This window comes from Oncorhynchus keta, chromosome 30 (assembly GCF_023373465.1).
Source record: "Oncorhynchus keta strain PuntledgeMale-10-30-2019 chromosome 30, Oket_V2, whole genome shotgun sequence".
Classification (NCBI taxonomy): Eukaryota; Metazoa; Chordata; class Actinopteri; order Salmoniformes; family Salmonidae; genus Oncorhynchus; species Oncorhynchus keta.
The window spans coordinates 55,165,265-55,178,464 of NC_068450.1; the positions used below are offsets into that span (position 1 = coordinate 55,165,265).

General features: G+C 44.0%; 1 protein-coding gene across 1 annotated transcript in view; it reads right to left on the reverse strand.

The window, feature by feature from the left end:
- Nucleotides 1-13,165, reverse strand: part of LOC118363762 (protein TANC1-like) — a 58,417-nt gene extending 45,252 nt beyond the window's left edge. Inside the window, exons 1-5 of the mRNA XM_035744966.2 lie at nucleotides 13,028-13,165; nucleotides 12,450-12,532; nucleotides 8,890-9,108; nucleotides 4,270-4,362; nucleotides 309-442 (exon numbers count right to left, since the gene is read on the reverse strand). Coding sequence (XP_035600859.2) covers nucleotides 309-442; nucleotides 4,270-4,362; nucleotides 8,890-9,108; nucleotides 12,450-12,510 — 507 coding nt within the window. The 5' untranslated portion in view covers nucleotides 12,511-12,532; nucleotides 13,028-13,165. The remainder of the gene's footprint in view (nucleotides 1-308; nucleotides 443-4,269; nucleotides 4,363-8,889; nucleotides 9,109-12,449; nucleotides 12,533-13,027) is intronic.
- Between the last annotated feature and the right edge of the window lie 35 nt (nucleotides 13,166-13,200).

Consider the following 13,200-nt stretch of genomic DNA (forward strand, 5'->3'; position numbering starts at 1 on the left):
AGAAAATGCCATCACAGTATATACTTTCAAATATTAAGTCAAGACTGACTCCGATTTTCTTTTTCAACTGGTAATTTACCTTCAAAGCTGTCGTTTCTAAATCTGCAGCTTAACAAAAACAAACTCTCAATCTTGGATATCATACAAAACATTGCCTTTAAATCTAATTAAAGAAGCCATACAAAAACTCCTCACTTCTGCAAAGAAAACACATCAGCCTCATTTTCATATTTCTGACAACTGACTTTCTCAGTCACTCTCCCTCCTTCCTTCTACCCATCCTTCCCAACATCTTTCATTTCACATACCTTCTTTTCCCTCCGGTCCTCCATGGGGGTGCTAGGCGAGGCTGGGGTCCCTTCTCCCAGTAAGAAGCCCAGCCTGGTCATCAGTTCCTGGGTTGAGAAGGAGGAGGAGCTGGGCTGGAGCTCCGCGTGCAGCTCTGGAGGACAGATGGAGAGAGATGACAGACGAGCGGATAGCACCAAACATACCACACCAAACACACACACACCGTTCTGTAGCGCAGCCCAGTTCAGCTCAGTCCAGCTCAGTTCCTCCTTCCTGCCTTTCCTCCTACCTGGCTACGTCGATTGGATGGAGGATTATGTATACTATGCCAATGGAGGATTATGTATACTATGCCGACGGAGGAGAGGTTAATGTATGCATCCACAGGTCAGCAGCAGCGCCGATCGGCCTCATTACCGATGAAGAGGCTGTGGCTTTCTGCATGACTGAAGCAGCTCCGCCTGCGTGTGTGTCCATATGTGTATGTGTGTGTGTGTGTGCCTGCTCAGCGCTCCCGGTTGGTTAGGAGACAGGCGTAGAATCTCAATGAGCTCAGCTCAGCCCTGGCCTCCAGCAGAGGATAGGCGCCTTTGCACCGCCATCTTTGGCACTGGCTGCCCTGTCCGGACAGATTGGGCTGAGATGAGCAATATGGTGCGTTGATACATCACTGAGAAGGTCCTGATGCCATGACCTTTCACCTCTAGCTCGCCACTGTACAGATGCAGAGGTGGATGGGGAGAGGGTGTTCAATACGACACCTCTATATCCTGTTTACATACAACAGTGAGTTGGAAAATATGAGGATGTCTAGGAAACAGAGATACTATTGACAGAGATGAGGAAGAAGGGAAGGAATGTGGGAGGGCCGAGACACAGCTTGTTGGGCGTTAGTTACTCTCAACCCTTCTTGGGTTAGACACCTTCTCATTCATCTCTCCCCTCAATCCCTCTTGGGAAAACGAGTTCCAAAAGGTGAACCCTTTTTGGTTCCAGGTAGAACCCTTTTTGGACTCGGCTAGAACTCGTTTGGGTTCCATGTAGAACCCTCTGTGGGAAATTGTTTTTACATAGAACCCAGAAGGGTTCTACCTGGAACCAGAAAGGGCTCTTCAAAGGGTTCTCCTGTGGGGACAGCCGAAGAACCGTTTTAGGTTCTAGAATGCACCTTTTTTTTTCTAAGTGTATTCCTCCATTAATTGCCCCTCTCCATCCCTCTCCCCCCTCTCCATCCCTCTCCCCCTCTCCATCCCTCTCCCCACTCTCCATCCCTCCCCCACTCTCCATCCCCCCCCCCCTCTCCCCCTCTATCCCTCTCCCCTCTCCATCCCTCTCCATCCCTCCCCCCTCTCATCCCTCTCCCCCTCTCCATCCCTCTCCCCCCCTCTCCATCCCTCTCCACCCCTAACCCCTCCCTCAAGCCCTCAGGATCGCCCCATTCTTTCAATCTCACTGTCGATATCCTGTCGATATCCTATCCCCGCCTCCACATAATCCATTGCTCTCTCCAATGAACCGTAGAGATGATGCAATACACAGTAAGCAAATAAGAGGAAACAGCCACCACCACCTCACTATTGCATATCCCTCCTCTCTTCTCCGCCTAAAGTCACAACTTCCTCCATCTCTCAGACAAGGGGCGGTGATGAAACGAGCTGCCTGGTTAGACGAAAGGCAGGCACCGGCACCTTTCCTACACGGCAGAGATCACACGCAGAGCTGTTAATCACAGACAGTGAGAGAGACAGAAGGACAAACAGACGCTTGGTGGCACACGGGGCTGAACTGTCTGCAAGAGATCTGACTGTCTGGCTGGAGCTCCTGATTCAACGGTGTACATTACAAATGGGAAAGAAAGAGAGACCGTCAATAGTCGGGTGCCATCTCGGATGGAAATCAAAACAGGGGTATCACCTGAACTAAATGAATCCTGTAATGTCACCCTCCATTATCCAGCTTAATGGAAGTGAAGTAGTAAACCAACCGTAGTCACAGCAGCTGTCCCATTAGCAGCTCCCTTCAAAATGATCACTCTGATACACATTCTCTTTCTGTGAAAAACATACATCTGAAGTCGTTTGGTCCACACTGGGTTGTGTAATAGACTGGGAGCTGGAGCACGCTTGGTTCTTTCTGGCAGAAGGCTGTTCAATCAAATCTTAGCACGCTTCAACCCACTGTGCACAGACGCCAGTTCAACGTCTATTTTTGAATTGCATTTGCTTGAGTGGTCAACTAACGTGGAATCAACAACAACGAAAAGTCACAAAGACATCAGATTAAGGTTCAAAGTTGGGCGGGAAAAAATATGAAATTCCCTTACGTTGCTGACTCTTTGGAAATCCAATCATTTGACATGACATTTTTGAGGGGGGATAAAATTATGTGGAAACCAGTGGAGGCTGCTGATGGGAGGACGGCTACTAATAATAGCTGAAATGGAGTCAATGGAATGGTATCAAACGTGGTTTGCATGTGACACCATTCCATTGACTCCATCCCAGCCGTTAGTATGAGCCATCCTCCCCTCAGCAGCCTCCACTGGTGAAAACAACGTTGATTCAAACCGTTTCTGCCCAGTGGAAAGGCACTCTGGTCAAAGCAGAGATCCACAGAAACTGAGAACAAGATCTGACTCTGCACCCTCTGTCTCAATGAAACAACCCTTTCAAATTTGGGGAGAAATTCTTGTATTCTTTATTTTTTTTGTGCAAAAGAGAATAATGATGTGGCCTGTCAGTCATTACCGAAGTCAGAGTCATTACCGAACATCGAATACATTGAATGCATTGAATACACTCAAATGTATTTTACAGCTATTCATTTCTAATCAATTCATTTGTTTGAGTCTGCTGAGTTGGTTTTTAAAGGCAAACCTAATAATCTTATATGCTGTCGAAATTATACCTCGGCACCATTCAGGGTTCATTAAAATTCATAACGAGCTAAGCACATGGAAAAGCAAATATGGAAAACATCACATTGAAATGTATTGCAAATTAACACAACAATTTGAAGGAAATGGTTAGTAAATGTATGTTATAATGATCTAGATTTACTTTACATTCATAATGGTTATTGGAGATACATTGTGGGTCTATGTGGGCAGTGGAAAATGGTGGTTACTGTTTTAAAAGGCTACCCTCAAATCACACAACTGTTGCTAAAACTAAACAAGACCAACCGAGAGAGAGAAAGTGAGAGGGAGGGTGTGAGAGTGAGACCCAGAGAGAGAAAGAGAATGAGCGAGAGAGAGAGAGAGAGAGAGAGAGAGAGAACAAGATAGACTGCATCCTCAATCTATCAGCCAATGTCTCCATCCATTGCCTAAGTGCCCAACTGATTTCCCACCTGAGGTCAGGAAGCTATAATCAGTGAATCTCTGCGTTCAGCTCTCCATGGCACTATTAGGAACAACACCTCGTAACTAAAACAACCAGACACTTATCGAAAGCTTCATCAATCGAACTCTGACCTCTGCGCGACTAATTCCAGGAAGGGGGTTCGGAATGATTGAAACACACAGTAAACACACCAGCACGCTGTCGCCACTGGTTACGAGAAGCAGACGGAGAATAGCGGAGCTTGGCAACAAGAGGGCAGGAGGATGCTGGAGACAGGCTGCTCCGCCTCAGGACTAGCCCCCAGCCTCTCCACATAGACAGCTGTGCAGGGGATGGCTGGCATTTACACTGTTACCCTCAGCACCACTTAGGTTTGGCAGGTCAATTAAACACATGCGCATGGACACATGCATCCACGTGCACAAATACGCTTGCACATGTGCAGTTGAAAAAAATAACAGCAGGCCGCTAAATCAACTAACATTTAAACAAAACTATGGAAGATTTGTTCTCTTCTCTCTATTCTCTGTCCCTCTCTTCCTCCTTTTCCAAATGTACCGTACCGCATGTCATTCTCTCTCCCCTCCCTTTGCCTCTCATCCACAACTCTCAGTGCAGACACGCTCACACTCACCTCTCTGGGAAGTCTTGCTATTGTTCAGAGCGAAGACGAACGCATCTCCAGGAAAAGAAGGACTCTCCACATACTCCAGCTTCCTGTACGGACCTTCAGTCAGAGCAACAGAGAGAGAGAGTGAGATGGGGGTAACGAGAAAGGGAAGAAAAAGTGAGAGTGAGAGAGAGAGAGAGAGAGAGAGTGAGAGAGAGAGAGAGAGAGAGAGAGAGAGAGAGAGAGAGAGAGAGAGAGAGAGAGAGAGAGAGAGAGAGAGAGAGAGAGAGAGAGAGAGAGAGAGAGAGAGAGAGAGAGAGAGAGAGAGAGAGAGAGAGAGAGAGAGAGAGAGAGAGAGAGAGAGAGAGAGAGAGAGAGAGAGAGAGAGAGAGAGAGAGAGAGAGAGAGAGAAATTTAACTCTTCCAGATGGGATTTGCAGTCGGGAATTTGAATTTCTCCCACCAGTTGGGAGAAGCCAGCATGAGCTCGGATACATGCAGTACAGTATAAACTAATCCCTGTGATGATAACAGCTCAAAACGCCAACATGAGTGTCTGTGTGTGTGTCTGTGTGTCTGTGTGTGTTGAGGTAAAGGTCCACACCACGACAGTAAACTCGAAGCTTCAGCTTGATGCACACCGCACTGCCACCTAGTGTTACTCAGCTAGAAAGCCGAAGACACAAACGCCGAAGACATCTAAACATATAGTGCCTTGCGAAAGTATTCGGCCCCCTTGAACGTTGCAACCTTTTGCCACATTTCAGGCTTCAAACATAAAGATATAAAACTGTATTTTTTTGTGAAGAATCAACAACAAGTGGGACATAATCATGAATTGGAACGACATTTATTGGATAATTCAAACTTTTTTAACAAATCAAAAACTGAAAAATTGGGCGTGCAAAATTATTCATCCCCTTTACCTTCAGTGCAGCAAACTCTCTCCAGAAGTTCAGTGAGGATCTCTGAATGATCCAATGTTGACCTAAATGACTAATACAATCCACCTGTGTGTAATCAAGTCTCCGTATAAATGCACCTGCACTGTGATAGTCTCAGAGGTCCGTTAAAAGCGCAGAGAGCATCGTGAAGAACAAGGAACACACCAGGCAGGTCCGAGATACTGTTGTGAAGAAGTTTAAAGCCGGATTTGGATACAAAAATATTTCCCAAGCTTTAAACATCCCAAGGAGCACTGTGCAAGTGATAATATTGAAATGGAAGGAGGATCAGACCACTGCAAATCTACCAAGACCTGGCTGTCCCTCTAAACTTTCAGCTCATACAAGGAGATCAGAGATGCAGCCAAGAGGCCCATGATCACTCTGGATGAACTGCAGAGATCTACAGCTGAGGTGGGAGACTCTGTCCATAGGACAACAATCAGTCGTATATTGCACAAATCTGGCCTTTATGGAAGAGTGGCAAGAAGAAACCCATTTCTTAACGATATCCATAAAAAGTGTTGTTTAAAGTTTGCCACAAGCCACCTGGGAGACACACCAAACATGTGGAAGAAGGTGCTCTGGTCAGATGAAACCAAAATTGAACTTTTTGGCAACAATGCAAAACGTTATGTTTGTCGTAAAAGCAACACAGCTCATCACCCTGAACACACCATCCCCACTGTCAAACATGGTGGTGGCAGCATCATGGTTTGGGCCTGCTTTTCTTCAGCAGGGACAGGGAAGATGGTTAAAATTGATGGGAAGATGGATGGAGCCAAATACAGGACCATTCTGGAAGAAAACCTGATGGAGTCTGCAAAAGACCTGAGACTGGGATGGAGATTTGTCTTCCAACAAGACAATGATCCAAAACATAAAGCAAAATCTACAATGGAATGGTTCAAAAATAAACATATCCAGGTGTTAGAATGGCCAAGTCAAAGTCCAGACCTGAATCCAATCGAGAATCTGTGGAAAGAACTGAAAACTGCTGTTCACAAATGCTCTCCATCCAACCTCACTGAGCTCGAGCTGTTTTGCAAGGAGTAATGGGAAAAAATTTCAGTCTCTCGATGTGCAAAACTGATAGAGACATACCCCAAGCAACTTACAGCTGTAATCGCAGCAAAAGGTGGCGCTACAAAGTATTAACTTAAGGGGGCTGAATAATTTTGCACGCCCAATTTTTCAGTTTTTGATTTGTTAAAAATGTTTGAAATATCCAATAAATGTCGTTCCACTTCATGATTGTATCCCACTTGTTGTTGATTCTTTACAAAAAAATATAGTTTTATATCTTTATGTTTGAAGCCTGAAATGTGGCAAAAGGTCGCAAAGTTCAAGGGGGCCGAATACTTTCGCAAGGCACTGTAATTTTCCAAAAAAGGTATACAGTTCCTTTCCAAAGCTGAGCAGTGGGGGGCTGGGCACTGGGTCAGTGAGTAAGAGGTTGAACTGTAGACCAGTTACTACATAACCCTGGCCTGCCACTGAGAAATCAAGGCATAGTAGAAATAATCAAAAAGCTAATGACATACTATTTGCTTTCTAAACTTCCCCAGCATTCAGTCTTTGGAGATACAGTGAGTTGTTGTTATTGATGTATGGTATCCTGGACAGCATGTACATTTGACAATGGGATTTGAGCATAATCTACTATTTCTCCCAGGGGAAATAAAGTGCTAGCTGTGTGAATAGCCTTTAATCAATCATTAGGCATGTACTTGGCTGTGCTATAAACCCACTGGGCTTAAAAACCAGGCAGAGCCATCATAACCTAATCTCCACAAAGAGCACACAAGAGCCTGTCAGAACCGTGGGAGCTACAGAACAGCACATGTGATCAATATGCTACGAGCGGGAGTCGTCGCTAGGCTAGCAACGAACATAGCAACGAGAACAAGATGACCTGCAAAAAAGAGAATGATGAAAGTATATTCGTTTCTGCAGATGATCTATAGATGTGCCCTTCCCTCTGTGTGTGTGTGTGTGTGTGTGTGTGTGTGTGTGTGTGTGTGTGTGTGTGTGTGTGTGTGTGTGTGTGTGTGTGTGTGTGTGTGTGTGTGTGTGTGTGTGTGTGTGTGTGTACAGTTGAAGTTGTAAGTTTACATACACTTAGGTTGGATTCATTAAAACTCGTTTTTCAACCACTCCATCAATTTCTTGTTAACAAACTATAGTTTTGGCAAGTCGGTCAGGACATCTACTTTGTGCATGACACAAGTACATTTTCCAACAATTGTTTACAGACAGATTATTTCACAGAATCACAATTCCAGAGGGTCAGAAGTTTACATACAATAAGTTGACTGTGCCTTTAAACAGCTTGGAAAATTCCAGAAAATGATGTCATGGCTTTAGGAGCTTCTGATAGGCTAATTGACATCATTTGAATCAATTGGAGGTGTACATGTGGATGTATTTCAGGGCCTACCTTCAAGAAATCAGCCAAGACATCAGAAAAAAAATGGGAGCAATTTCCATACGCCTGAAGGTACCACGTTCATCTGTACAAACAATAGTACGCAAGTATAAACACCATGGGACCACGCTGCGGTCATATCGCTCAGGAAGGAGACGCATTCTGTCTCCTAGAGATGAACGAACGTACTTTGGTGCGAAAAGTGCAAATCAATCCCAGAATAACAGAAAAGGACCTTGTGAAGATGCTGGAGGAAACCGGTACAGAAGTATCTATATCCACATATAATGAGTCCTATATCGACATAACCTGAAAGGTCGCTCAGCAAGGAAGAAGCCACTGCTCCAAAACCGCCATAAAAAAGCCAGACTACGGTTTGCAACTGCACATGGGGACAAAGATTGTACCTTTTGGAGAAATGTTCTCTGGTCTGATGAAACAAAAATAGAACTGTTTGGCCATAATGACCATCGTTATGTTTGGAGGAAAAGGGGGGAGGCTTGCAAACTGAAGAACACCATCCCAACCGTGAAGCACGGGGGTGGCAGCATCATGTTGTGGGGATGCTTTGCTGCAGGAGGGACTGGTGCACTTCACAAAATAGATGGCATCATGAAGCAGAAAAATTATGTGGATATATTGAAGCATCATCTCATCAGTCAGGAAGTTGAAGCTTGGTCGCAAATGGGTCTTCCAAACGAACAATGACCCCAAGCATACTTCCAAAGTTGTGGCAAAACGGCTTAAGGACAACAAAGTCAAGATATTGGAGTGGCCATCACAAAGCCCTGATCTGAAACCCATAGAAAATGTGTGGGCAGAACTGAAAAAGCATGTGCGAGCAAGGAGGCCTACAAACATGACTCAGTTACACCAGCTCTGTCAGGAGGAATGGGCCAAAATTCACTCAACTTATTGTGGGAAGGTTGTGGAAGGCTACCCAAAACGTTTGACCACAGTGAAACAATTTAAAGCAAAGTTACCAAATACTAATTGAGTGTATGTAAACTTCTAACCCACTGGGAATGTGATAAAATAAATAAAACCTGAAATAAATTATTCTCTCTACTATTATTCTGACATTTCACATTCTTAAAATAAAGTGGTGATCCTAACTGACCTATGACGGAATTTTTACTAGGATTAAATGTCAGGAATTGTGAAAAACTGAGTTTAAATGTATTTGGCTAAGGTGTATGTAAACTTCCGACTTCAATTGTATATGTGTGTTCATTAGAAGAACAAAAGCCTAGTGAATGGCTGTTACAGTACCTGGGGACTTGATGCCCATATGTGAGGGCATTATGTAGGACTGGCGATGGACCAGGGGCGAGGAAGGCAGGGAGATGGACTCCCCCTTAGCCAGCTTCCCCCTCGGCCTGCCCCTTGAGGGGTGGGGGTGGTGGGCATGGCTAGGTTCCTGGTAGTGGGTCACCCAAGCACCAGCACCCCTTCGTTGGATGCTGTGGCTGTGGTAATCAGTGACTCCCACTAGAGAGAGAGAGAGGAGAGATATAGTGGGAAAGGTGAGAGAGATTAAAAGGGGAGAGAGAAAAGAGAAGAGAGAGAGAGAGAGAGAGAGAGAGAGAGAGAGAACAAATTAAACTGTAATCAATAACAGGGCCTATCAAAAGGTCTGGAAACGTAAAGGGATAATCCACCCCAAACCACTAATTCTTATGAATAACAGTGTTAAATAACACTAATATGTGAAAACAATATTTTTTTGTGAACAAATGTTTAAATTTGTCGTTACAACAAGGTTGGGAGCAACATGTGAAAATCGCAGTGGAAATCTGTTGCAGCTCAAGTCGACTACAAAACCCACAATGCAATGCTATCTGGGCTGGCTGGCTATTTAGCTAAGTAGCAAACATATCTACACACAATAATACCAAAGTCAATATCAGCATGTGAAGTAGCTAGCTATCTGTAAAATTGCCTAAACCAACTGCACTAGCAATTTAGGAGTCTATCTCACCGAGTTCAACCTGAAGTTCATCTCTGACTAGAGTGAGTGCAGAGGATGTTGCTATGGCAACACTGGCCCTTTCCCACCTTTCCCACAGACAGGGCGCATTGTGGGATGCTACTTGAAAGAGAAACTGAGTTGAATCATTTGGTACACTGTTTAGATTGAGCACAACAAAAAGTGTTATTAAATGTGATAGTGTGTGTGAGGAGAACCATGTAGCTCTGACTCGTTCTGACACGAATTCCTGATTTCACAGATGGACCACTTAGAAGATAAATCTTCTAAGGGGGATTTTTTTTTTTACTTACTGATAGAACATAGGCTTTCACCAAATTGACAGGAGTTGTATGATTTTTATTTCTGGGGGTGGGTTATCCCTTTAAACAGGACCAGTCAAATACATGTTTTGAAGCAACAATAAGTGGACGACATCCCCTTGCATTAAGAGACCGGATCGATTCTTCAAGTCTAGTAGTGGCCTTTTGAAGAGCGGACCGCCTACTGGCAGGTCTTTGAGGAAAGTGGGTTCTGCTTTTGTCTCCTCTCTATGCTAAATGTAATCACTGCCCAGTTGCAATGATGTTAATGATGTGCGTGTGCATTGCAGTTCGTGGCTACTAACTGATGCATAGAGTGCAATAATAACACCGCACTAACTGGGGCTGGAGTAGTATGTAATGTATGTAATGCTACGAAAAAAATGACATTAAAGCAGCCCATTGAAATTTAGCATGGTTTATACAGTGACCTCATTCCTGTGGAAGACAAGGAGACAGATGGTAATCTACATTATATAATGTATTTGAACGACAATCTGCAAGGATACGCAGCCTTAAAAAGCAGAACGTACAGGTTTTGGACAAAAACCAACATTACTTGGTAGGGAGTTGCTATAACTTGATTATAATTAGTAATAAATTCAGGGCCCCTAATCGTGCTGTAAAGTTTCCGTTCTCTTTCTCTGATGCCTCTGAGCGAGCCTCCAGGGCCACAGACTTATGGGAAACATATGCTGCTCATCGTGTAGTCAGGGAACAACTTTCTCTCTCGGGGCTTTTCATCCAATCACAGTCAGCGTCACACGGCGTATACCCATAGGCTTGCTGAGACCAGGGGTCGCCAATTACATTCAGCCCTGGGCCAATTCTTCCTTGAGCGGATGGTCGGGCGGTCGGAACATAGTTATAAATCATTTGTACACTGCAAATTGACCGCAATAATCCCAAACAGATATACTGTAGTATTAGACACAAAAAAGAATCATTTCAAACCTTGATTATATTGCATCGCATATGTCTCTATTTATGCGTGGGAATACTTGGGAACAGATTCCCTACATTAAAATCACTTTGAGATCATTTCCTGGTCATTTTACAGCCTTTTATGTCCAACAACGAAAATGATTTAAAATGTACATGCCATTACTAGCATGGCAGTCCACCTTTTTGGACGAAATCTAAGGACCTAGAGGCATTAATGGTAGATTTCATGGTAGATGGTAGATGAGACTGACACAGTTCTCCGAGTTCTGTAGCTCGTCAACATTCGACGCATTAAATATTTCATGTGCAATATGCTGACTTTGTACCCATACATCTAGAGTGCCTTCTGATTTCCCCCAGACTTCTCTAGGGGTGAACACTCACGTTATGAGAAACTGACAACACCCTTGTTGTTACCACACAGAATGGAGCTAGCTAGTAGCTACATAACTACTGGAAAGAGGCACAACCCCAGAGCGGAAGCACACGGGGCTTAGCATCAATCTGAATAATAGATTATAGCCTACCAAAATAAAGAGGGTTGACTAAAATGATTTAGAACTGGTACGAAAAAGCTATATTCTGTAGTTATACCCCCCCCCTCCCCCCCTTTCCCCCAGAACAGCCTAAATTCAGCAGGGCATGGACTCTGCAAGGTGTTGAAAGCATTCCACAGGGATGCTGGCCCATTTCGACTCCTATGCTTCCCACAGTTTGTGTCAAGTTGGCTCGATGTCCTTTGGGTAGTGGACCATTCTTGATACACACGGGAAACTGTTGAGCGTGAAAAACCCCAGCTGCGTTGCAGTTCTTGACACAAACCGTTGCGCCTGGTGTCTACTAGCATACCCTGTTCAAAAGGCATTTAAATATGTTGTCTTGACCCTTTTGAACGGCACACATACACACAATCCATGTCTCAATTGGCTCAAGGCTTAAAAAATAAGTCTTCGAATTGTCTCCTCCCTTTCATCTACACTGATTTGAAGTGGATTTAACAAGTGACACCAATAAGGGTGCATAGCTTCCACCTGAATGCACCTGGTCAGTCTGTGTCATGAAAAGAGCAGGTGCTCTTCCTAATGTTGTATAGTAACCCCTCATGACCCATAAAGTTATTGATCATTTCAGTATCTTCTTTTTGTGGGTCAGGGCTGTTTGTTTAACCCACTCCAACTTCTCGTGACACACTTTAGGTCTGAGAGGAACTTACAGCAGTGGGAGGCAGCATTCACTCCTTAATTAGGCTAATTGAAATGGCTCTGTACTCAAACACCCGGGGACAGGAAATTCGGAGCAGCCAAGTAGCTACCGTCTTCAATTAGGGCGAGTGCTACTAATGTCAAGGATTGTTTTCACTTCGCCAGAAACGATCTCTGCCCCGAGACTGATACAACAGAGATATAGTACCCAGATTCCAGAATCATCCCCACGGCTCCAGAAATCCATCCGTTATCTATCGGCAAACATGTCAACCCACCCTTTTAATCAACAAAACCATGTGACACTATTATAGTCAGTGAAAAGGTGTTTAGCAACCTGTCACAAACTGTAATGGGTGCAGTGTTGTAGATGGTGTTTGTTCTCTTTCCTACCTGGATCCCTCCTGCTCCTCTTCTCTTCTTTCCTATTCCTCCCAAATACTGCTTTGAACATGTTCAACTGATTACAGGGAGTTCTGTGAAAGATAGTCAATACAAATATATTATTCCCTCTTCAAAAAGTGCTAGTGTAGTAACATGACCATATACTTCTAAATGAGGCAACACTAGTCATGGGAAGATATGGATTACAATGAGCCCTAACGAATCCAGGCACAGTGGTCTGGAATGAAACCTGACAAAAAGGGAAATGTGGAGTACAAATGAATGGATGCAGCTCAATGTGAAATGGATTCCAGATTAGCAACGGTGAATAGCAGAAAATTAGACTTAAAAACAAATGCGAGGCACATGCTGAAATCCGTTTATTTCATCTAACGTTATTACTTACGAATGAATTCACACACGACACAGTTTAAAAAAAAAATGCAACAACTTTGACGCGGCACATTAACGATTATGTAAACTGTAACGTTAAACAATGTAACGGTTTGTCATGATACTTCACGCATCTAGAAGTTGGCACACAAAACAGCCGACACCTCACATTTAACAGTACAAGCAAAATATACCTGTTAAAAAAAAGAAGAGTCAAGTAAAGTTCGTCGAGGTTTCTTCAAAACAACGCATTTCCCTCCATAGCTATAGGAATGTTCATTGCATGAGCCGAGATGTGATCCATCCTCGAAGTTGGAGTTGCTGATGAAAGGTTCTCTCTGTCGAGCGCTTTCTGGGAGCTGCGTGC